At 47.8% G+C, this 25,751-nt stretch overlaps 2 protein-coding genes across 3 annotated transcripts in view; one reads left to right on the forward strand and one right to left on the reverse strand.

Moving 5' to 3' along the window:
- Positions 1-1,649: 1,649 nt before the first annotated feature.
- Positions 1,650-6,463, reverse strand: ING1 (inhibitor of growth family member 1; the record flags this gene model as incomplete). Of its 2 annotated transcripts, none has more annotated exons than XM_079549219.1 (2): positions 6,197-6,463; positions 1,650-2,353 (listed from the first exon to the last, which is right to left on the reverse strand). In XM_079549219.1, the coding sequence occupies exons 1-2, from the start codon at positions 6,336-6,338 to the stop codon at positions 1,650-1,652; spliced, it is 846 nt and encodes a 281-aa protein (XP_079405345.1). In that variant the 5' UTR covers positions 6,339-6,463. The 2 variants fall into 2 exon arrangements, with proteins under 2 accessions (XP_079405345.1, XP_079405344.1); XM_079549218.1 differs by having other exon boundaries at positions 6,176-6,463.
- A 6,000-nt stretch (positions 6,464-12,463) lies between these two features.
- CARS2 (cysteinyl-tRNA synthetase 2, mitochondrial) overlaps positions 12,464-25,751 on the forward strand; it is a gene marked incomplete at both ends in the record, with an annotated part of 33,617 nt that continues 20,329 nt past the window's right edge. The window contains 7 exons of the mRNA XM_079549688.1: positions 12,464-12,651; positions 12,733-12,783; positions 17,827-17,944; positions 20,827-20,898; positions 21,581-21,686; positions 22,364-22,447; positions 24,476-24,605. Of these exons, the coding sequence (XP_079405814.1) occupies positions 12,464-12,651; positions 12,733-12,783; positions 17,827-17,944; positions 20,827-20,898; positions 21,581-21,686; positions 22,364-22,447; positions 24,476-24,605 (749 nt within the window). The remainder of the gene's footprint in view (positions 12,652-12,732; positions 12,784-17,826; positions 17,945-20,826; positions 20,899-21,580; positions 21,687-22,363; positions 22,448-24,475; positions 24,606-25,751) is intronic.

Raw genomic sequence — 25,751 nt, forward strand, 5'->3', positions numbered from 1 at the left:
GAAATCACCGTGTTCCCAAAATCCCAACCCCAGTCTCTCACACTCTTACACAGCTGCATTCTGACCCGGTAGATGTCGCAGCCTCTCTGTCCGCGTTTTGCTGCCACTGCCTTTCCACCGCCGGCCCCTTCTGCACTTACAGCCAAGGCCCGCAGGGGGACGAAGAGCCGAGATCCTGCACAGAGGAAGCGGCGTGACAGCTCCGCCGCAAAGCTGCGGCACGGACCAGGGCACCCATCCCACAGCGTCGCACCTTTGTTACAGCTGATGGATTTTCACGGGAGGTGACCGTGAGAAATAAAAACACCTTCCCTGGCGCAGCTGCAACACTATTTTGAAAACGCTGTAATGCAAAAGAACTTTCTGCCAATAACACAAGCATGGCATAATTTACATCCACCGCGTAAAGGCATGAAAACAACGGAGCAAGACCAGCTCTGTGCAATTGATTTTCAGATAAATGGCCAGGTCTGGGAGCGACTGCAAGCACAAGAAAGAGTAGCTGAGCAGAAGGTTAAGCGCTGCTTTGACTCTCCAATGCTCTTGTTAGTCTGTAAAGATTGATTATCAGAACTGTAATTTGGTTACCACTACAACAGTTTCAGGTTTCCTAGCAGCAGCTTGCTGGAGCTGCGAAGGTTAAAGACAAATTATGCTTTTTTTTTTAATAAACTCTTCAAATGATCGTTAAACATGATTGCTAAGAAGCAAACTGTCAAAGTTGTTTCATTTATTTCTTAATATCACAGCTGTACAATTTTCATACATAACAGCAGGAAATGCACATTGGTTACACAATGGCATTTGGCTGCACTTCCAAGTATAATACATTAAGTGCAATTCCACTTAAAAATGTACATTTATACAACTTAAACAAATTAAGGATTGCTACACTACTATCGGTGACAGTATAAAGCTTCATTTATGTTAAGTCATTACTAAACCACTTCCTGGTTAAATACAAAACATATTCAATCATTTTAAAATTGTTCTCGTGGTACTCGGCCAGAATATAAAATATCTGCCGTGTAAAATTTAACCACTGGCTTTTCTTTTCAATAATCCCCTAAGCCTATTAAAATGTTTGCTGTCGAACTGTTATACTGGCACTTCGTAGCAGGAACCAAATTGTACCCTCCTTCAGTTTGACCTTGCACTGCTCATCACCAAAAGAAATGACATGTGTAATATACTGCAGCTTTATTCAGATACAACCAGAGGGCTCAACTATTTTAACAATTCTGCTCAAATGTTAAGTAACATTCTTCCATAAGGAAAAAGAAATTACATTTCAGAAATATTCGCCGTCAACATTGTAATGGTTGCTGTGCTACAAGCACTGGGAGGAAAAAAAAAAAAAAAAAAAGTTATTTATTCATTTATCTTTTAAGACCCACCTGGATATTTAGTTTGAACTCTTATAACTTCACTTTTGGAATACATTGGTCCACAGACCATATTCTTGTTACAGCTTACCAAGTGAAAAACAAAACTGCTTTTATTGCCGTCCCTGTAACAGGAATGGTTCAGTTTTAAACCTCCTTTAAAAATATACATTTTACAATCCTTTCACCTCAACAAAGGTGACACTGACAATAAATACACTGGTTTGGTGGTTTTCTTTTTCTTTTCCACGAAAAGTCTAGAAACTACCTGTTGTAGGCCCTTTCTTTTTTAGATTTCTCCAACGCCTTGTCCATAGTTTTCTCATTTTCTCCTCTACATTTGGGGCAGTACCACTTGCCCTTCGGTTTGTGATTGAGTCCCACACACGAAAAGTGAAACCACTCAATGGGGCACTCATCATTATCGCATCCTATCATTTCTCCATATGAGACTTGGTTGCATAAGCAGTATGTTGGCTCGTTAGGATCAATGGGAAGGTCTGGGGGAGAAGCTTCCCGCTCCGCTTTAGCCTTAGATCGTTTCTTCTTCTTGGACGTTTTTGCTTTCTTCTCCTTTGGAGTTCCTGAAGTGATGTCATCGTGGTCATGATTATTTGAAGCATTTTCTCGATTCTCATTATTTCTTTGCCTCCTTGACCTCTTGTTGTTGGGCTTCTCAGATTGAGCGATTGTCTCATTCTTTGACTTATCCTGGCTGGCTTTCCCACTGTTTCCAGTGGTGTCATTAGTCTCTTGGCAAGTCTCAAACAGTTCCACATGGCTGTCCACTTGCCTGGATCTGTTCTCGACCAGCTCTACCATTTGACTGACGATTTGGATCTTCTCATCTCCCAGCTCCTGACTCCGAATCAATGCCCTCTGAATGCAGTGCAGCATTCTTCTCTTCTGCACAGCGTCATTCTCTCGTTTGAACTTTTCGTAGTAGTCATCCAAGTCCTTCAGAATCTCTGCAAAGAAAAAATAAAACCAGTAAGGATCTCAGATAAAGAATATGATGAAACAAAGCCTTCTTGTATTTTTCCTCCCATTCAGCAACACCTTTTCTAAAACACACAGCTGATCAGCTGAGAGCAGCCCCGCAGAGAAAGACCTGAGGGGTCCTGATGGATGAAAAACTTAACATGAGCCAGCAGTGTGCTCTTGCAGCTTGGAAAACAAATGGTATCCTAGGCTCCATCAGGAGAGGGGTGGCCAGCAGGGACAGGGAGGTGATTGTCCTTCTCTACTCTGCTCTTGTGAGGCCCCATCTGGAGTACTGTGTCCAGGTCTGGAGCCCCAGTACAAGAAAGACAGAGAGCTGCTGGAGGGGGTCCAGAGGAGAGCCACAAAGATGATCAGGGGACTGGAGCACCTCCCCTACGAAGACAGGCTGAGGGAGCTGGGCTTGTTCAGCCTGGAGAAAAGAAGGCTGCAGGGTGACCTCATTGCAGCCTTTCAGTACCTAAAGGGAGCCTACAAACAGGAGGGGAATCAACTCTTTGAAAGGGTGATAACAGCAGGACAAGGGGAAATGGTTTCAAGTTGAGGGAGGGAAGATTTAGGTTGGATGCTATGGAGAAATTCTTTACAGAGAGAGTGGTGAGGTGCTGGAACAGGCTGCACAGAGAGGTTGTGGATGCCCCGTCCCGGGAGGTGTTCAAGGCCAGATTGGATGGGGCCCGGGGCAGTCTTGTTAAACGGGGAGGTAGGTGGCCCTGCATGTGGCAGGGGGACTGGAGCTTCATGATCCTTGAGGTCCCTTCCAACCTCGGCCATTCTGTGATTCTGTGATCAGTGATGAATTCCCTGAAGCTGAAATCTGCCCAAGGACTCATGACTCCGTTGGACTGCTTTTGTCCAGTAGGTCCCTCAGGAAGAGAATGCAAGTGCCGATTTAAGGAAAAAAAGAAAAAAAAAGATGAAACAACCTAGTGCATTTTGACAATTCTTTTCTTTAAGCTCATCAATAATTTAAGAAAATAATAATAATGACAGAAAGTATAGCAACAAAAATTCTGACATCAACTGCCGAATTGAAGGGGGAGGTAACAGAACACCTCCTAGGACATTTTCTGTATAATGATATATGTTTGTAGCGAGTGACTGGGAGTGGAACAGAGAGAAAGCATAAACCAGCACAGAAGTTAGCCCATGAGTTACTTAATAATTGCTATCTCACTTGACAGCTGATGCAGAAGAACTCCAAATGCACCGAGCAAGGCATTCAGTTACAGCAAGCGCCATCCGATACTGCCCTGTTACTGCTGAGCACATGAGGCCAATTAGATGCTGATAATGACACAACAACTACAATAACCAAGTAGTCTAGGTTGTTTCAGCCCTGTGTATTCTGCAAAACACCCATAACTTACTTTTCTAAACACAGAAACATATTTTTCACTAAACATTTACTGTAAGAAAAGAGACAAGAGTTAGGAGATAATTGTGACAATTTCTAGGGTATATCTACAAACTTGCTTTAAGCAGAGCTTTCGGAGTTCTGCTGTGGTACTCACACACACTCAGCCATCCTAACTCACGAGGACTTGGCTTCACAGACACCTCTGTCATCGTTCTGCTCACAGCTTTCCTTTTTCCCAGGTGAGTCCATTCTGGCTTAGATGAGCAAGATGCACACAAATACGGAATCTCACCCCAGCTCACTGAGTGGAAATTATCAGCCCATATGCAAACGTCTTTGCTAAAGCTGTATAGAATTATTTCCTAAAGTGTTCTGTTGCTGTTGGGGGTGGTGTTTTGGTTTAAGAGATCTCGATGCTGTCCATTTCTGCGCTGACATTGCCGTTTTGCCACCCCTGGGCACTTGAACAAATCCATTCTGAAGACGCATGCTGACACGTGAAGCACACACAGGCTTTATACGGCCCTGTTAGTCACCGGCATGACTAGCACCGGCATCTCACGCTGTTACCAGCTACCTCCAACAAGGAGCTTGGCTCTCACTCTCCAGCTAACGCTCCGCCCCTCCCGAGCTCAACAAGTCAGGACGTGCAGCACTCTGCAAGCGGCGGAACCTAGCAGCACTAATTCCCAGCGGCTGCAGCTCCCCCAACGCGTCCGTTCCCAGCGCCGGAGCCGCAGAGGCACCCCGGGATGCACGGCAGCGCCGTCCGCGCCCCGGATGTGACGGAGCAGCTATTGTTCTCCGGCAGGAAACCGGCGGCGGTTCCCCGGTTCGCAGCGCAACAGCCGGAGCAGAGGAAGCGGGGTAGGAGGGGCCCGGAGAGGAGCGGAGGCGGCCCTCCCGCCATTCCGCCTATCAGAGAGGGCGACGAGGAAAGCCCGCCCCTACTGTCGCCCCGCGCCCAATTGAAAGCCGGAAGAATCAAAGAGTAAAAAAAGCACAGAGCCAATCACGGCGCGCGGAGCTACCTCGCGCCCGCCCCTCCTGAGCTGCCGCGCCACTCACGAACGGGAGGAGGCGGGTCCAGCCGCTTCCCCCCTCCCGCGACGCCGCCGGCCTCCGGACGCCCAAGGTTGGCCTGCCCGCTGCTGGCGCTGCAGCCAATGGCAGCCCAGAGGCCGGAGCAGGTCGAGATATTCAAATCAACGCCACAGAAAAGTTGCTTCTCGAAACGTCACGCGGGGGCGGGGCGAAAGGCGGGACGACCCGCCCCGCGGCCAAATCAGGGAGAGGAGGCGAGCCGCGGACGGCCCGTGGGGAAGGCGCCCACCAATCAGCACGCCCGGGGGCGGGACGAGCGGCGCTATGCTAACGAGGGATGGTTATAAAAGCCACACCGACGCCAAATCCCCACCACAGCGCGGAGGCACCCGCTGGTCGTACGGTTTCGGAGCGCGCCACAACCGCGCCGATCGCCTTGCCCCGCCACTGCCGTCTCCCCACCCGCTGCCCAGCCCCCGCGGAAGTTTCCCCTGTCCCCTTCCCTCCCGTGGGGCCGCCTGGCGATATGCCCGCCGAGCACCGCAGGGCTCGCTCCCCGCCTCCCCGGGAGCCTCGAGCAGCGGGGCACAAGGGCTGAGCGAGTGGGGTGCTCCGCGCCCCGGCTGTCAGCGCTGCCGGCTACGGCCTCCCCTCCCCCTTTTCCTTCCCGAACGCACACCGGCGAGCGAGTGACAAAGCTACCCCCAGCTCAGCCCGGCCCGACCCGGCCCTGCCCTCCCTCCGCCCGTGGGGCAGAGGCGCAGCGTGCCCCAAGGGAAGGAGAGGGGTACCCCGGCGCTGAGCACATCCGTGAGCGTGGCCGCCCCCCCCGTACACACACACGCATACACACCACGCACCCGCCGGTCCCAGCCCCCCCCCCGCCCCGCTCAGCGGGGCCGCCTCACCGGGCGCAGCGAAGAAAGCACACCCTGCCCCCCGCTCTGCTTAACCCCCCTCCGCTCTCTCCCGCCCGCCCCCCCACGAGCCGCCTCTCTCCCCTAGTCCAGCCATCATGAATACTGTACATTCCTCTATGTTGTGCCGTAATCTCTCCCTCGCCGTCCGCGCGGCACTTTCCTCCGTAGCCCCGAAGCCTCCCCCGACGCCCCGCGGCGGCGGAGGGCCCCCCTTTGTGCCCCGCACGCCCCGCTCCCTGCCCCCGCCTTCTCGGCCGGCGATTCGCACGGTGAAGCGGAGTCCTCGCTCCGTACGAGGAGCCGGGGACCTTTTGTTCCGCCCCGTGACAAGAGGCAGCGCTGCGGCTCGGCCCCCCGGCACACGGCTGCCATCCCTGCGGCGCGGGGGGCACGAACAGCCGAGCCCCGGCTGCGGGGAGAAGAAAGGCAGAGACAGCCCTCCCCCAGCTCCGCACCGCACACACGCACGCAGAGAGAGCGCTTACCTTGGTATTTGGCGTCGATTTCCCTCATCAAGGAGACATTTCTCTGCAGATCGAAGGGCAGAGACTCGATGGAGTCCAGATAATCCTCCACGTAGTTCACGAGGTGCAGCTGCTCTCCGTTTGCAGGACTCAACATTTTCATCCGGCAAAGAGGAGGGAAAAAAAAAAAAAAAAAAAAAAAAAAAAAAGGGAAAAAAAAAAACCCTCCTCCTCCTTCCCCACGCCTCTCTCCGCCGCCGTCCGTGCCCCGTTCCCCCGGCAGCTACATGGGAGCCCGCTGCCAGGCACAGCCGAGCTCGCAGCCCCCTCCGGTCCCTACAGCCCGAGCAGCTGACTGAATGGCTGTCGCGGTGGGGAACTCACGGAGGAGGTGGTAGGAACAATCAGCGGGATTTGTGCGTGCGGAGGGAGGGGGGGAGGAGGAGAAGGAGGAGGAGGGAGGGGGCTCGGGCCAGCCCCTCCGAAACAAGCCGCCAGCAGAATGTGCCCCGCCGGGCGCTGTCAGAGCCGGCCCGGCCCGGCCCCCCGTTCCGCCGCCCGAACGCAGCCTCCCCGCCGCCACACGCCGTGCTCGATCCAACGTGGAAGAGCCGAATCCCAGTTTCAAACACTTGGGAAACACTCAGCCCCGCCACGAACAGCGCATGCGCGGCCCTCCCCGCGCTGTGTACACACACGGACGGACGGACACACGGACGCGGGCGCACACACCGCGCGCGCACGCTCCCCTCCCCCGCCCGGAACCGCGGCGGGGCTCGGCACCGCCCCGCGCTCCTCGTCCCTCCTCCTCCTCCGCCCCTTACTCACGTTTGGGGGGAGGAAGGCGGTGTGGGCGCGGGGAGAGGGAGGCGGAGGCTCCGGAGAAGTCGTGACCGGAGGAGAGCGGCTCCGCCTGGGCTCTGAGGGCGCGCGGGGCCTGAAGGGGAGCGGGGTGCTTTGGGGCACGGGCGGCGAGAACAGAGCCGAGGAGCGGCTCCGGCCGCTCGCCGCCGGGGCGCCGGGAACCACGCGGCACCGCCGCCCCGCTCCGGGGGCAGGGCCGGGCCGGGCCCGGCGGAGGGCAGCGCGGCCTCCCGCCTCTCAGCGGGCGGGCGCATCGATCACCCCCGCGGCCGCGCCGGCCAATCGCGCGCTCCCTCGTGGCCCGCCCCGCGGCTGCTCGGCCAATCGGAGCCGAGCGGGAGGGAGGGCACAGCGGTGACAACACCGCCCTCCCGGGATACCGGAGGGGCGGGAACACGCGCCGAGGGGTGTGGAAGAAGGAAGGGGGGGGAAAAAAAAGGAAAAAAAAGGAAAAAAAAAAAAAAAGAAGGGGGGCGGAGTGCGCATGCGCAATGCCCGCTGCGCGAGTAGAAAATGGAGCCGCGTTGTGGCGGGGCAGGGTAGGACTATGTTTCCCGGCAGGCTCAGCGGTGAGAGAAGGGTCGGTGACAAGCGGCGGTATTCTGCTTCTCCTTGGGGCTGAGGCGCTGGTGTACCGCTGCCGTGTTCCACAGCCCTAGCGGGCTGAAGCTGTGGAAAGAGCCGGGAGCGAAGCGCTCTCCCGCCCGACGCGTCCCCGCCCTGGCCGAGGCAGCCGAAAGAGCCGCGGGTGGCCGCGCGCATCCGGTGCCGCCCCTTCGGGGAGGCGCTCCGAGGTGCAGGGGCTGCGCCTCAGCGCTCCCGCCCTGTGAAATGCAGCGGCGCGGGGCCGTGCGGCTCGCTCTTCGCTAAATACAGAACGCAACGCGCTTTTCTCACTGCGCGTGCCGCGGGACGACGTCACCGCCGCTGCGGAGCGCTTTAATCTCCTTTTTATTTCAGTGGTCACGGCCCGTTGCCAGGACGACGGCCTCGCTGCCGGGAGGAGGGCTGCGGGCGGGCGGGCGCTGAAGGGATGGATGGGAGGCGGCTGCGTCTCGGCTCGGGGGGAATGTGCTCGTGTTTACCTGGAATTTCCTCTCGCGGCGTGCCCGCGGTCGCCCGAAGATCTCCGGTTTCTGTTAGGAGAGGCGGGGAGGGTCTGGAAAAACTAACCCGGCTCTCGCAAAGCAAAACAAACGCTCGCCGTCTTATTTTCTTAAAACGTCACCGGCAATCCCCTAATTGAGGGGACTGACTCATGGCTTCTAAGCCCGGACCTGCTGGTGCGGTTGTGCGTTAGGCGCTGCCGTTCTGCTGACTACCGTGTGGGGCACGGGAAGGGCCTCTGCGCTCGGCTGCCGTCGGCGTAGCGCCCAAGGATTGTGTTTCTGAGGTCTGTGAGGGTTGCAGACCGCGTACCCCTTCCTGCTGGCAGCCCTGCCCCGGCAGAGGTTGGAGCTGGGTGGTCTTAAGGTCCCTCCCGACCCAAGCACGCTATGATTCTATTATTTCACAGGGCGGCTTCTTGTTTCCTGAAGATGCGTTTAAGTTCTTGGTTCTTCCCCTGGTTTTCTGTTTCTTTGAATTGCTGTGCTTGCTGTAGCAGACGTTGCTCATCTGAGCTCTTACGTAAGTTACTATGAGTACTACAGCATCCAGGCAGCGCTCCAAGCTGGCGTTCCTGGGCCAGCGCGTTCTGAGTTACAGCGGCATTGAGAGAGTGCAGTGGCAGCAGCAGCCTGCAGGCACCACAACTGAATCGCTGGCTCCACCTGGGCAGTCGCTCTTGCCTTGAAGAAGCTCAGCTGCTGTCAGCGATTAAAGGTGGTTAACAGACCCCGGTAGCATAAGAACCAGAGCAGATAGCTGTAACGTGGTAGAAACCAGATGTTTAACAAAAATATAGGTGAATCCCAAGGAGAGCCATTCTTACAAGAAGGGCCACAGCCATCCTAGACACACAGGACTAATTAGACATAAATAGCTCTGAAAGTAATGTCTCCTGTTTATTTCCATGGAAACTACTACAGGTGCAAAGAGCACAATAACGCTATTTGATAGAGCAGATACTCAGCTACAAATCGCCGTTTGATTTTAACAATCACTACTGTTAGCTGTGCCCTTTTGCCATACAAATGAGAAATCAGTTCATAAAAGTTACCTGTTAATTTGTTAAACAAGAAATTCTATCCCTTGTTATAGGGAGGTGTAACTTCCAAGTGTAGCTGTGGTCTGCCAAGCTTCAGTGACGTGCTCAAAAGCAGATGGGTGTGGATGTGTTGAGGATGGAGAACTGTCACCTGCTGCAGGGGTGCTGTTTGCTCAGTCTTCTTCCATTTGCCCTTTGGTGTGGGCTAGAAGAGTGACAGAAAAAGCATTGCTGGGCTTTGCACCAGTCTTGCAGCAAGGGTAGGGCTGAGTTCTGAGAGTGTTTAGTAACTCCTTTCACAGTTCCTTCTCTGTGTTTTACATTGGCCTTTTCTCTGTGAACTGAAGTAGGAAGATGAGATGGAGGACTTTGGAGTTTCAGTTCTTCTTTATTAGAGGCATGCTCCTTACAGTGACAGAGCACGCACAAGCATAGGGGATGACTGCCACGTGTCAGAGAAGGAAGAGAGTTGTGGGCTTTTGTGTTCTTCCTATTTTCTGTGCCTCATGGGAGGATGGTGTATCTAATGCTCCTGCTCCCAAGCTCCTCTGCTCTGATTGTATGAAGGCTTTTCCAATTTAGAAACCCGATTTTAAGTTTTTTGGAAGTTTATTGGAGCCTTGCTGAAGATCTGAACTCTTTGCAATGAGAATCAGAGGAACATGTAACCAGATCAACAGCTCATACAGCTACCGTGTAACATACTTTGTGTATATGATTCATGTAACATGAATATTCCAGAAATTGTCTCCAGATCATCAGCATAACACTCTGAATTATTAATGTAAGCAGCATAAAATCTCAAACATTCAAATATGAATGTAGACATTGAGGATGTGTAAGGACTTCTGCCTCTTTTCTCCACTTTAATTGAGTATTGCTGCATGAAATACTGTGCAATTGCTACAGCTGTGTCCCTTTTTGTTAGAAAACAGTGTCTTCTGATCATTGGTCTTCATACTTCATAGGCACAGACAATTCAGATGAGTTATTCCTTCTGATGAACTGTTGTTTTTTCTCCATTTAATAGCTTTATCCCTTTCTTCTACAGTTACATATGGGTGTTTTTTGTTGTTTCATCTTTCTTGTCTGTTTTTTTAGGAGACTGAATTCATACTCACCTTGGAGGTTACAATGGCATTTTACGGCTCTATTATTTTTGCTTACAGCTGAAGGTTTGGAAACAAAACAGCAGAAGTTTAACATGCGAGATGAGGAGGGTTGAGTTTTGCAAGTATTAAGACCAACAGAGAAGTCACACTTCAGACTGTCATCCAGTAGGTGCTGTCTGTGAGAGATATCTGCTTTTGCCAACAAGTGGTGTGGAATCGATGGAACTGTAACATCTGGGTCACTGAGTCAGTCTCTCTGCTGCTTTCCAGGAAGAACTGACCTAACCCAGGCCTTTTGCTCTTTAAAAAGTATTGTAATAGAAGAACAAGGATTAAGCCCCGCTTAAGAAGAAAGGTATTTCACTGGATGCAGCTGCTCATCTCTTTGCCCTGGGACTGTCAGTCTCACTGCCTCGCGTGTGTTTTCTGGCTGCTGCCATTCACATCTGCTGCGCTTTGTGAGCTCAAACAGCACTGCATGAAGGGTGCCCTGCGAATTCTGACTACAACCAGTGACTGCGCTGCAAGGCCAGGGTAGAAGAAAATTCAGATACAACATGGATCAAGGAGCTCCAGAATCCCACCATGATTTCCAGAGATGTACCTCAGCAGCTGGAAACATCAGACAGACACCAATCTGTCCTCCGGCTGAGCTCATACACGCTCTCGGGAGATGGTGACTGCGGTTTACTACAGAGCTCTAAGAAGCTCAGCCCACTGCAGTGGATTTAACTCATCTTCCCCTATGGTTGGTAGTTTGTCTTCACAGCCTTTTCCCCCCCCCTTTATCTTCTCAGGATCAGTTTCCTTACCAGGTTTCTGGGCTAGAATCATTCTAGAAGGGCCACAGATACCAGCAATGTGTTCCTGTGAACACATGCCAGAGAAACACATGTTATTTAGTATTGATTTGAGCTCTCTGACTGTACAGAACAAAGCACGCAATGGAGTTAATGACAACTCCTAACAAGACATGCTGAACGGTGAAGATGTCTAAACCAGCTTGCTATGGAAACTGAAATAAGGGGCTTTTGAAGCTTCTTGTGAAACGTACCAAGCAAACATTTACAAGGTCCCTTTGAGCTTCATCCTCCAAGATGCAAAACAGTAGGATAGGTTTCTTATTTGATCAAGAAGTTAGGATTGTTCAATGAGAAATATTATGGAAAGCAACTGCATGTTAAGGAGAGAAACCATTTGTCTGTGGTAGGGCTCTGTATCTGATACTGTGTGACTAAGTGAGGTACAGGCAGACTGTATGAAGAGAGAAATCACTATGATAATAATAATTTAAAAAAAATCATAGAATACTCTGAGTTGTAAGGAATGTACAAGGATCACGAAATCCAACCCCTGGCTCCATACAGGGCCACCCAGCAATCAGACCACGTGTGTGAGAGAGGTGTCCATACACCCTTTGAATTCCAGCAGCTCAAGGCTGTGCCCACAGCCCTGGGCATTCTGTTCCCTACCTACCGCCCTCTGGTACAGAACCTTCTAACTCCCAGCTGCCCCTCCCCTGACAGCTCTGTGCCGTTCCCTCGGGAAAGCTGAATGCTGTTGTTAAATACGAGAAACACCCACGAAAGCCGTCCCCGACAGATTCAACAGGACATGACGTCTGTGAGGCAGGCAGCTCACCAGAGCCAGTGCCCAGCGTGTTCATCCTGGTGGGCCCTTCAGGACGCTGCAGCAGGTGGGGTAACCAGCTTCTACATTCAGCACAGACCGCCAGGACTCCTGAAAGCGGCAGCAGCCGAAGCAGCTCAGGGGCTGGAGAGCGGCAGGCAAAATGCGGCATACAGTTGCGAAGTTCTCCCTTGTTTCCCCGGTACCTGCGCGGTTAAAACAAGCAGTAGCTCAAAAAGACTTCTAGCAACCGCGCGTGCGTTCCATCGAACTTTTATTCACTCCGGTTCCGCAGTTCAGAACTTCCACAGCGGATCCGGGCGGCGTAAGCCCAGCCTCCCCTCAGCGCTCAGACCCAAGAACGCCGGCAGCGGGACCGCCCCGCGAGGCGCGGCGCCGCTGGCCCCTCCTCTTCCTGCGCCGCGGCTGTAGCTACCCAGCTCGCCGGCTGTCTCCCTGTACGGGCAGTGCGGCTGTCACGGTTGGCTGTTCGTCGCTGTCTCCTCTCGCCCCCTCCCTCCCCTCGGTGCGGCCATGCTGCTCGGCGCGGCGTTCCGACGGTGCCGGGCCGGTGGCGTCGTGGCGCGGCGTCGGCGGAGTGGGGAGGCGCGGCGGAGGGAATGGGTGCCGCCGGCGGGCCGAGCGTGCGGCGTGGTGGCGTACAACAGCCGGAGCCGCAGCAAAGAGCCGCTGGTGCTGGCCAAGGACGGCGTGGCCACCTGGTAACGGGGCGCCCGGGGGCTGCGGGGTGCCGCCTTCGGCCCGGCGCGGGGTAACGGGCGCCGTGTGTGCTCTCTCGGCAGGTACAGCTGCGGGCCCACCGTGTACGACCACGCGCACCTCGGGCACGCCTGGTGAGTGCGGGGGGCTGCGGGTATCCTGGGCGGGTAGCGGAGGAGACCCTCCTTTTGTGTCGGTGTGATTTTGACAGAGTGGATTGTTCGAGTCTCGATATGGCAGCTGTTAGTTCTTTCATCTTCGTCTTACTCTCTTCTGCTAGTACTGCTCGGGCGTGTGTGATGCTCCTTTAACGGAGTATCACTAATGAAACTTCGTTTTGAGGAAGGAGAGCTTGCACAGCAGGATGGTGGAGCAGCTAAGAATCATAGAATCACTCAGGTTGGAAAAGACCTAAAAGATCGAGACCAACCTCAACCTAACCGTACTACCCTAACTCTAACAACCCTCCGCTAAATCATGTCCCTGAGCACCACATCCAAACGGTTTTTAAACACACCCAGTGATGGTGACTCAACCACCTCCCTGGGGAGCCTATTCACTTAGCAGGGCAGAGAACCACACGTTTTGGTCTCACATCATTCCGCATCTCTTGAGTGCCGGTTTTGGTCAGCGGTTCTCCATCTTATTCTGATTGAAGGGAAGCCCTACCCATATCTTTATATCCTGTGCCCAAACTACCACTTCCAAGCTTCAGTTACTGTTGTATGAAAGAACAGGTGGGGCTGAATGTCACACCCAAAGCAGTGTGTCATGCAGATAAGCAGCAGCATTACCATTCTGTTGCTGCCTCTTTAGTGCCTTCATGGGTTGTTTCCTATGGTAGAGTGAGGTGCCTGCACTGAAGATCATCCTCTTTTTTGATCAGGTGAACCCTTCAATGAGAGAGGCATTAACCGTTCCTTCCAGTGTCTGCAGTCATGCATATGTCAGTTTTGGCATTTTGTTGCTCAGCTGCTTTGTTCTAGATGGCAGAACATACTTTATTATTATTACTATTATTATTGCTGCTATTGTTATTATCAGAGGGGCAGCTTTGCTCTCTGTGACAGTGACAGGGCACAAGGGAATGGCACGGAGCTGTCAGGGGAGGGGCAGCTGGGGATTAGGAAAGCATTCTTCACCAGAGGTTGTGGGCATGGAACCAGGCTGCCCAGGGCAGTGGGCACGACTCCAAACTGCCAGAGTTCAAGGAGTGTTTGGACACTGCTCTCAGCCATGTGGTCTGATTGTTGAGTGGTCCTATGTGAAGCCAGACTTGATGATCCTTGTGGGTTCCTTACAACTCAGAATGTTCTATGATTCTGTATTATATTTTTAATTTTTTTTTTTTTTTTTTTTACCAATTGCTAGGCCCACCTGTAGAGCTGTAAGGATATTGCATTGGTTGGCACAGCTGAGAGGAATGCTGCTGCTGGGAGTCTACAGGCCAGGAAGCATACTGGGAATAAATATGAAGTCAAGTGGAGCGATAGCTCTTGCTGTGGTGTCCTTCCTACAGAAGTCCCTCATTGTGCTGCACCTTTGCAGCATCTGATCTCATCACAAGAATTCTAAAAGTGAAGGCATGAAGTCATCTGGACTTCTGCAAGGCCTTTGACAAGGTCCCCTCCACATCCTTATTTCTAAATTGGAGAGAAATTGATTTGAAGAGTGAACTACTTGATGAATAAGGAATTGGTTGGAAGATCACAGCCAGGGGATTGTGGTCAATGGCTCTATTTCTGGGTTGGGGCTGGTAACAAACATTGTTCCCCAGGGGTCTGTCCTGGGTCTGGTACTGTTTAACATCTTTATCAGTAACATAGATGATGGGATCAAGTTCACCATCAGCAAATGTGAACTGATCACACTGAGCTGAGCTGTGCGGTTGATACAGCAGAAGGAAGGGATGCCATCCAGAAGGAACTTGATAAACTCAAAAGGTGAGCCCTTGTGAACCTAATGAGGTTTAACAAAGTAAAGTGCAAGGTTTTGCACTTGGGTTGAGGTAGTTCCGCATATGTATATGAGCTGGAAGAAGCTCGTATACTGGAAGAAGAACTCCTTAAGAGTAGCCCTGCTGAGAAGAACTTTAAGGTTTGTGGTTGATGAAAAACTGAAAGTGAGCCGGCAGTGTGTGCTTGCAGCCTGGAATGCCAATGGTGTTCTGGGTTTTATCAGAAGAGGAATGGTCAACAGGGACAGGGAGGTGATTGTCCTCATGAGGCCTCAGCTTTGGGAATACCACAAGGCTGGGGTTCCCAACACAGGAAGGATGTGGAACTTTTGGAGAGGGTCCAGAGGAGGGCCACGAGGATGATCCAAGGGCTGGAGCACCCCTCCTGTGAAGACAGGCTGAAGGAACTGGGCTTGTTCAGCCTGGAAAAGAGAAGGCTGAAGGGAGACCTCACTGTGACCTTCCAATTTTTAAAGGAAGTTTATGAACAGGAGGGAAATAAACTTTTTACACGTGTAGATAGTGATAAGACAAGGGGGAATGGTTTTTAAACTAAAGGGAGATTTAGATTAGATGTCAGGAGGAAGTTCTTTACTGAGAGAGTGGTGAGGTGCTAGAACAGGTTTTCCAGAGAGACTGTGGGTGCCCCATCCCTGGAAGTGTTTAAGGCCAGGTTGGATGGAGGAGCCATGGGCCATCTGATCTAGTACTTGGTCGAGTGGCTGGCAGCCCTGCCTGTGGCAGGGGGGTTGGAACTCGATAATCCTTGAGGTGCCTTCCAACCGTTGCCATTGTATGATTCTATGATAAATCCTGCATGCTATTCTTCCTGGTCTGGCACCCCCCAAAAAATCATAGGGAATTGAAAGGGACTTGTAAGGTCATCTAGTCCAATTGATCAAGGTGCTCAGAGCTCCCTTTGGCCTGGCCTAGAGCGTCTTCAGAGATGGAGTATCCTCTACATTTCTGGGCAACCTGTGCCAATGCCTCGCCACCCTTACTGTGAAAAAACTTCTTCCTTATCTGCCCTCTTTTATTCTGAAACTGTTTCCCTATGTCCTGTCATAACAGACCCCACTAAAGAGTCTGGCCCTAACTTTCTTTTAGCCTCCCTTTAGATACTGAAAGTCTGCCATTACATCTTCCCAGAGCCTTTTCTTCCCCAGCTCTCTCAGCCTGTCCTCATAGGGAAGGTGTTCTATCCCTTGGATCATTTTTGTGGCCTTCCTCTGCACACACTCCAACAGGTCCACATCTATCCTGTATTGAACTCCACATCTGAGTACCGTATTCCAGGCGAGGTCTCACCGGTGCAGAGTAGAAATGCAGGATCACCTCCCTCGACCTACTCACCATGCTTCTGATACAGCCCACGGTGTAGTTAGCTTTCTGGGCTGCTGGAGCACCTACTTCTTTTGAACTGCTTTCTTCTTTGCAGTTTGATGCTGAAGTTGTAAGGAGCCTGCTTTCTGAGATTTACTTAGGCTATTGCAGTGCTTCTTCCATCGATTAAGTTAGAAGATCAGAGGGGAGAGAACAGCCCAGAGATTGTATGTGCCCTGGAAATTAAATCTGCAGCACTGTTAAATCTGATTTTAAGCTTTTTGATTCTGCTATTGTCCCTTTGAAAGAGATCCAAAGAATAATTTAATATTCTTCTGGAATAGTGTCATGACATGAGATGAATATTGCTCCCGGTGAGCTGGTATTCATTAATACCAGCTGTCTCCCTGGTAGCATGTGGCACATTCCAAAAGGCCTTTTTCTAATATGGACACAGTGCAAACAACATCAGAAATGTATTTTTCTTTATTAAGATACTGCACATGCTGAAATCATCACAGAATTGTTTGGCTTGGAAGGAACCTTAGAAGACCATCCCGTTCCAACCCCCATGAGCAGAGACACCTCTCCATCCAATTCTATGGTTTGAACACCTCTGGGGATGGGGCATCCACAGCTTCTCTACATAGCCTGTGCTGGTGCCTCATAACCCTAGTCTTGGAGGGTTTCTTCCTTGTATCTAATCTAAACCTACTGTCTCTTAGTTTAAAGCTCCTTGTCCTATCATTACACTCCCTGATGCTCCCTCGCCAACTTTCCTGTAGGCTTTTTCTGGAAGGCTGCAGTGAAGTCTCCCTGGAGTCTTCTTCAGGCTGACCAACCCTAGCTCTCTCAACCTCTCTTTATAGGAGAGATGGTGCAGCCCTCTGATCATATTTTTTGTCCTCCTCTGGATCTACTCCAGCAGGTCCGTGTCTCTTAATGCTAGCTGGTATCTGCAGCTGAGGAAAAGAGTACAGATTCACTGATGTGGTGTTTTCCTACACGTATTTGCTTTGACAGATGCTGGGGGTGCATCCCAGCCAGGGCAGTGGGTGCCATGGAGAGCTGCAGGTCTTGAGGTTTCCTTTACTCCATCCTGCAGGTGCAGTGCACTTGGGTTTCTTCAAAGCCAGAGGAGGCTGAGATTTCTCCTGGTCTCACAGAATGGACTGAGAGCCTGCAGTCACCTTTTCTTATTTCTCACAGAAGCTGGGCTTTACCCAATTGAAGCGTGTTTTGAGAAGTCATGGGCTCTGCATTCTGAAAACAGAAGGCACCACTTGTATGTGGGTCTGTCTGTCCACACTGAATATTCATTGTTGTCATGTAGAGCCTGAATGGTGCTGAAAATTTATTCTTGAGTCTAAATAAAATAACCTCCCAGAGCAACTCTTCTTTGCTGTCAGAAAAGATCTGTGGTGATGTGTTAATGAACTATAGCTGTGCTTGTATCTGTAGCTACCACTCATCTGTGAGCAGTGTTGGAGTGAGTTGGTTTGTTTCTCCATGCTGCGGGCTTTGAGAACCTGGTAGCATACAGACTAGGGTGGTTTTCTTTTTAGGATCAGCTTATATGTCATGCTGTGTTCTTTGGAAGAGTCTTTTGCTTAAGAGGCAGTTTCAAAAGTACCCCGTTGTTATCATAAAGAGATGCAAGGGAATGGGGAAAATTTGCTGTAATGTGTCACTAATGCCAGAAGAGGGTAGAGCAGTTCAACTGAAATTTACTTGACTTCTGTGCAGATTGGAACTAATTTTGGAAAAGCATTTTATGTACTTGAGACCTTCTTTTGCAAGTATTTGGGTATTTGGGGTATCTGTACAGCTGTCATTTTTTTCCAGAGTTTTATTCATGTTTACTGCTTCTCTAAAAGCTCCTCTTTCTCTTTTCCAGCTCCTATGTTAGGTTTGATATAATCCGAAGGATATTGACTCGTTTTTTTGAAACTGAAGTTATCATGGTGATGGGGATTACAGACATAGATGACAAGATCATAAAAAGAGCCAATGAGGTAGGTATATAAAGCTACAGCTTTAGACCCAAACGTTTGGTACGTCCTACTGCTAGTTATATAGGGAAATGTTCTACATTTGTTTGCTTGTTGTTTTAGTACTATATATATATTTTAATTTAGATAAGAAATTTTGAGATTTCTAGCCCTCTATCTGCACCTGAGGCAGTGGGCCTCACAGCCTCATGCCTTGTCTGGAAGGCAGTGGAAAATAAAAAGCCGTGATGTCCCTTTACTAGAATTGAAATGAACTGAAACTCTCAGCCAGCAGAGTTCTGTTTTCTGTGTCACTGATTGTTAAAGACAGCATGTAAGTGATGATACACAAGGTTGAGAGCAGTTCCTAAAAGGTGCCGAGCACCATCTAGCTACAAAGTCAGCACCTTCTTTGGGTAAGTCTTGACAAGACTGGGGCTCGGTGGCAAGATCGATATAAAAATTGTGTATTAAAAAAATACATCAACACAATCCAACTTTTCACTGAATTCTTAGAGATATTGGCCTAATTAAAGGCTTTATGGCTGTAAGTAGCCCCTAGTTGGTTTTTAATCAGATCTTTTGTAACAGCTGAGCTTGTGAATGACTATTCCAATTTCTTTTTTTAATGTTTTTTGGACTGTAAAATGCCACAAATGTGTTCTGCTTTGTAAACTTCTTTTAAATAAACATTATATTGGTTTTTGAAATCTGGATTGTGAATGAAATGAACTGTAATTACAGTTGCAAGTCTTATGCTTGAGCCAGATAATTTGACAGGTATCATTTTATTTAATCCTTACGTAAATGATTACTCTTGCCGTACTGCATTGAAAAGAATGCTAGCACTGCTCTCTTTTAAGAAATATATTTGTTCCCTTAGAAACTTCATTTGCAGGTTTTATTTTTAAGACCACTACTTTCTAACAACAACAAAAAGCCACATCCTTTTTAAATCTATATGCATGTATTTGACATTTTTTTTCTTTGTCAGAACCCTATGGGATTTTATTTTGAAGGTAGTATGTTCAGTTATTCCATTCCTTGGCTCTATGAGGAAATCTTCTATGTGGATATTTTTTCTCTTTGAAATACTTGCCCTTTTGTGCACATTTTGTTGGGGACCTCTGTATCTGAAACATTACGACACCAGAATCAATGTATCTGACTGTGTTGTCCATCCTCTGGTGGGACTCATCTATACTGAATCTGAAACTTGGGCATCTGCTCTGTGAGGAGAGTGCTCCGTTCCCCCCTATGGTCCTTTGAGGAAGAGATGAATTGGGTGCCCATTTGGATGGGAGGGATTTCCTTGTCTCCCAGTGAATGTCTTTCTGTTGATCAAAGAAGCATCTGAGTTGCTTGTTGAGATGAACCACATCACAGGAAGAGTTCTCTGTCTGGTCTGCAGGCGGAAGCATGGCTTTGCCTCAGTGCTGAAGCATCTTCCTCCTTCCATTGCTGGATGAGCATCATATCTGTCTTTTATCAGAACTCCCACCTAGACCAGCTTGTTCAGATATGATACCCACCCCTTAAAGATCCTCTAGTAAAAAATTTGGATTTCTTGTGTTAATGATTTGATTATGTGTAAGCTGGAGAGAGTGGCAGTCTGTTGGCTCCTCCTTGGTAGGTTTTACTCAGAGAAGATGTAAAAGCTTGGATTTGAGATGCTCTCATATAGAATCATAGAATGGTTTGGATTGGAAGGGACCTTTAAAATCATGTAGTTCCAACTCCCTGCTATAGGCAGGGACACCTCCCACTAGAACAGGTTGCTCAAAGCTCCATCCAGCCTGGCCTTGAATGCTTCCAGGGAAGGGGAATCCACAGCCTCTCTGTCGCAGTGTCTCACCACCTGCCCAGTAAATAATTTGTTTCTAATATCTACTCTAAATCCACCCTCTTCCAGTTTAAAACCATTTCCTCTGTTTTTTTTTACTTACAAAAAGTCCCTCCCCAGCATTCCTGTAGGCCCCTTCAGGTACTGGAAGTCCGCTGTGAGGTCCCCCCAGAGCCTTCTCATCTCCAGGCTGAAGAGCCCCAGCTCTCTTGGCCTGTCCTTGTAGGTGAGGTGCTCCAGCCCTCTGATCATCTTCATGGCTCTCCTCTGGACCTGCTCCAACAGCTCCCTTACTTTCTTGCATTGGGGGTTCCAGAACTGGATGCAGTACTCCAGGTGGGGTCTCATGAGAGCATATATCCTATCATATCATGCTTTTGCTTGCTGGGACGGGATTTGCCATCACGTGTCTTTCAAGTCCTGGCCTATTCTGAACGTTTGAGACAAGTGTCTTGTCATGTTTAAATTGCCCCTTTCCTTTTGGATTGCATTTCTGTGAGCACTCCTGTTTCTGTCAGTCAGTCCGTGAATGAGCAATGTGGAGGTGTTTGCGAAGTACCTGGAAAAATATGGAACTGGCTCTCAGTTAATTTTCCTGATTGTACTGAAATATGTGAGTAATGATCAGCTGAAATATTTTTCTTAATTGCTTGCTGCAAATTAATATCTTGACTCATCCTACAAGTCTCTGGTCTGTCTTTCTGACACGTTGGTGGTATCGGTGTCCCTTGACAATAGGTGGAATGCATTTTATATCCATGTACTGTAGTATATCTTGTCACTGGAAATGGAAGATGACCCTCTTAAGAGGAGGGAAAGAATTAATTATTTTAATATTTGGTTGCTTTCTCCTAAAAGTTATCTTAATATTTTGGCAATTTGGAAGCCTAGATGAAACACTGCTCTGAAGTTATAAAAGCTGGCATTGCCTCCTCGTGAATGTTAGTTAGATTAATAAGCCTCTCTGCCTCGTTACCTTGGGGGTTCTGCCAATTAGCTGTTAACTGATAAAAGATTGTGGTACTTTATGTTGTTATTTTGATTTACTAATCTTTTTTTTCAGATGAATATATCGCCAGTAGCTCTTGCTCGTATGTATGAAGAAGACTTTAAACAAGATATGGCATCATTAAAGGTACAGATACGTGAGCTTCTGCATTTTAGAATCTTTCCAAGCACTTATTTTGGTCAGGAATCTGAATTTGACAGTTTGATCTGAGGGGGAAAAAAAACAATTGGTTGCTTGTCTTATGAAGTGTTGTTCAGTGACTGGGTAGTGTTTTACTTTTTCATTCTTCTGGGAAGACACAGGCTTTGTATTGCACATCTTTTGTGTTAAGAATGGGAAAGGAAGCAAACCTTGGCTACTCAGAGAGGGGGAATAAACAAGTTAAGTTTGTAAAGGAACACAGACTTTCTGCCCTGTGTAATAAGGTCTTGATTCATAGATAATATGTGTTTACTGTCATGCAGAAATATCCAGACCTAAAGTATATGAAGCATCTAATATTCATTCTTTGATTGCAGATGACTTTGCTTCTTGTCCAGAAGCAGGGAGTAAGCCTCTGGTGAAAGCTAGCAGATTTATTTATTTACTATATCTGTCTCTTCCTCAATTTCATTTTAATATTATCTGCATCTTAAGTACTGCTTGTGACCTTCTTATGATATTCACAGGGTTCTTTTGTTTGTTTGTTTGTTTTGCTAAGATAAAAACTATAACAGATGTTCTTTAAAGTCAGTTTCTTAATTTGGAGTGGCTTGTCAGCAGTGCATTACGTGTGGGTTGATGGACTGTTACAATTTCTTTATTTAAGGTCCTTCCTCCGACAGTATATATGAGAGTGACTGAAAACATTCCTCAGATAATTTCCTTCATAAAGACAATAATTGCTAACGGACAGGCTTATGCAACTTCACAAGGTAAGATTTGTAGCAAGGCAACTCGCATGCATGGAAAGCAAGCACTCAGAGGGATCCTGTTTTGGGGTCAGATGAGATATGCTGTACCAGATTTTCCTTATGTTGATTATCATGGTGTGAGCAACTTGCTTGTTATGATGCAACTGTGCAGAACAACTCTTGAGTCAATATCTAAACAAGAAGTAATTCAATACTGAACATAAATGTTTATTGTAATAAGCTGCTGTTTTAGCTCCTGTAGGGAAGTCCTGGCCTAGGTTTTGTGAGGGAGCTGGGGGTTAGCTCTGTTCTGAGCAGGAGTTGGACATCTCCTATGTACTGTGAAAGTCATACCTGCAAACAGCGTGTGGGAAATTTTTAGTACAGCTGATGCTTGTAGAAGAGTGTTAAGTGTATTGTAATAGGAACAGTATAGGTAATGCTTCAGTCGTGGGATGGATCACTTGTCCTGGGAAGAACCCATGGGGATCTCCAGAAAACAACGTTATCTTCAGTGCAAAATGAGTAAATTAGCTTACTGGAAAGCTAATAATAAAGAAATGTGGGCTGCTACTGCTGTAGCATTTCTGAATTTCAAATGGAAGTACAAGGGTGTTTTATTCTGCTTTTGTCTCCATCGTATCAACAGTGAACGTTCCCCATCTTTACTGTGAAGCTAAATATTTCTTTTCTATTAGGCAATGTTTATTTTGATGTCAAGTCTTGGGGAGAAAGGTATGGAGTATTAACTGCTGTTTCTGCTGATACACAAAGTGAAGCAGGTAAGTTCTTGGTAGCAGTTTGTGTTAATGCTTTGTCTGAACTCATGATGTATTGATATATAAACCTTCATTCAACAGTCTGAAGTGGTTTTTTAACTTGTATATAGACAGCTTTTTCAGTTAAGCAGAACATCATTGTTTTAGTAGTTACTTACTGAGGTGTTGCCAGTGCAAGAGGAAGCTTAGTGGTGTCTTTTTATGCTTGTTTTTCTCTCCACTTTTGTTCCAGTACCTTAAAACAGTTGTGGTTCTTAATTTTATTTAAATCCTTGGAGCAGTACGTACAGACTGAGTAGTGAGGTGATGCTCTCAGCCCACACACTAGGCAGCAGTGAGGATTGGCAGGGAGAAACATCACCTGCCTTGTTACAGTGGTGCAGTTGCACCCTACTGGTGTGCACTAACCAGATGCATTCACATCTTTCATTGCTTACCACTACTGTCAAGCAGAGTGATTGTATGAGCTCTCTTGCTGGGCTGTGGTAACATACACCTGTACCCTTGGTTGTATTCTATTTTCACTGCAGTTTTGCTGAGCAGGATTGCTGATCCTCTCTGTAGTTTCTGTAAATCAGCTATGGTCAAGTCTCTGTGTAGGAGAGTTTAAGACAGATCTTCTGCATGCTTTGTGTGCTGAAGTTCACTGTGTCTTCATTGAAAATGTTCTGTTTGCGTTTCTTGAGAATGCCCAGGAGGTGATATTCAAGTGAGCTGCAGCCGGAAGCTTTTTTACAGCTTTGCTTTGGAGTTGTATCATTAAAGCACACAAAGGGATTGTGTTATAGAGCAGTTCCTGACAAGCTGAAAACATCTCCCTGACTAGCTGCAGGCACCTAGTAGCATAGGGGTCCCCAGTGAGTATGGCTAGGGATGTGCTGTGTTTCACTGCGCTGTTAAACCTGCTGCCTTCACAGGGTTTCTGCATACAGTATTAACAAGAGTGTAGTTGGGCAGAGGATACTAGCAGTAGGTTGTGGAATTTCTTCCCTTGAGGGTGCTCACAGTTCCACAGGATGTGACCCTGAGCCTCCTGCACTGAGCAGGTGGTTGCACAAGACATTCTCCAGAGGTGCCCCTGAGCCTCAACCGCTCATGTTTTACCTTGTTTCCCTTCAATTCACTTGCTACTAAATTTACTCCAATCTCTGAAGATTGTGTGTCTGTTATTGAGTTTATAACCGAGTAGACAAAGAGTGATTTATTTTTTTTTTGTAGAAATATACTGAGAAAAATCAAGAGAGACATGGAGTCAACAGGCACAAATCAGCCAGGGCTTGGCAAGGTAGTGAAAGAGCCAAGGTGAAGATTCACTAGATAAAACTTGGGCTGTGTTTCTATCCTTTATTTCTTATCAATTTTGAATGATAAAGCAGGTGTAATGGATTTTTGTAAAGTACTTTACTTAATATTGCATGACATTCTGAATTAAAACTGATTCTATGTAATATCAATAAAGTGCAATTAGAATAGATTGAGAAAAGTGGCCATCTGAGTTCCAAAAATATATTGGTGCTGGAATGATGCGGGGATGAGATTAGACCATGTCATGCACACTGTTTTTTGTTAGTGATCTGGTAGAAGCAGAGGAAAGAAGTAAATCTAACTTCTATCTGCTGATAAAACAGATGAACAATGTTGAGTATTGAAGGATTTTTTTTAATTCTGCTGCTGCAGTGTAACCTGTTTGTCCTAGGAAACTGGTTGATAAGTAAGCAAATGGGTGATACAAGACTGGAGAAGGCCAAAAGGATTGGAAGGATTGGATGTATTAAAGACTCTTACATCCAGATGCTTATCCATCTTCTTAGCCTGCAGAAATCAGATTCAACATAATATATAATTTTTTTTTAAACAGGATGAGAAGACTGGAAACCCAATATAAGCAGGAAAAGAAAAAAGATGGTGGAAAAGCTGGGCAAAGAGAATAAAATCTGAGTAGTTCACTAAGCATGCAATTCTACTTTCTTTCATTTGTTCATTGTGTCTTTCTGAGGCATGTCCCATTAACCACTCTCTTTTCTGTGGCAGTTGATACCGATAAGCGGCACGGTAGAGATTTTGCCCTGTGGAAAGCTGCCAAACCTGAAGAGTTGTCCTGGAGTTCTCCCTGGGGAAAGGGAAGACCTGGATGGCACATTGAATGCTCCACAATATCAAGGTCAGACTTCTTGTATTTAAAATCCATTGCCATTTCTTGTTTTCAGTTACAGTGCAGTGGTAGCAGCAGTGCTGCTTTTTTCTTCTCATCAGTAGAAAGAACCAGTTTTAATCTATTTGCTGCAGTTTGGGGATTTTGAGTATGGCACAAATCTTCCTCCTCCACCTTGATGGAGCAGCATCTGGTTTTATTTTGGCTTATTTAAAATAAGCCACGCAGGATCACATAGTTGATTAGGGAGTCTTTTAGCTTCAACTGAGCAACCAGCATTTTCATAAAAGTTACAGTGTGTCTTTCATCTGTCTTCCACTTTTTGCAATCCATAGTGAACCTGGTCAAGTCTATGGTGCAGTACGAGGAGGACAGGGCCTGGAATTCCATCCCAGCTCCACTGAACATAGAAGATTTTGCTGGCCTTGTCTTAGCAGCAGTTGTGGATGTGTGTGCTAATTACATCTCTCATTACATAGCTTTCTTTAAAAGTCAGCTGCAGTTTTACAGATTCTGTTTTCTTTGTGGCAGTATATTCTGTGAGCATGATGCAAATTGTGCATGGTAGCAGTTTGTTTAGAGCTGGTTTAAATTAATTTGCTCTTAATTTGGAATTTTGTTTTATTTACTCCACAGGATAGTAGTACTTTGTTTAGTGCAGTTCTAATTTATGACCGATTAATTTGTGTTTAGAAAAGACTCTTTAACTCTTTTCATCCTGAAAGATTGATGATGGTACTTAGTTTTCATTACTCTCAAGTCTTCTTTGGAAGCTAATAAGAAATTATTGAGACCTGAGCTGGTTTCTCTTGAATGTTTGGAACCTAAGCTGAAAGTATGTGGAACAACCGCTTTAGTTTTCTGTTCCACAGGCTGTGCTGGTATACCTAAGGTTGTTAGTAATTACTGCTTGATAGTGAAAAGCATTTAGAAAAAGAGATTTTATGTCACTAAACAATTTCTGCACTATGGAACAGCGCTTAAAGCAACTGAAGTACACAGAAGTGTGCTGCATTTGAAGTGCAGCCTGTGACACAAGTGCACTCCAGATAAGAAATAACAACCCTTTACAAAATTGCATATCTGCTATTGTGATGCTACTTAAAGTATCTGTCTCTTTCTGTAAAAACTTACCTTTGCTGTGTCTGGATGCGG

This window comes from Tetrao urogallus (assembly GCF_951394365.1).
Source record: "Tetrao urogallus genome assembly, chromosome: 1".
Lineage (NCBI taxonomy): Eukaryota > Metazoa > Chordata > Aves > Galliformes > Phasianidae > Tetrao > Tetrao urogallus.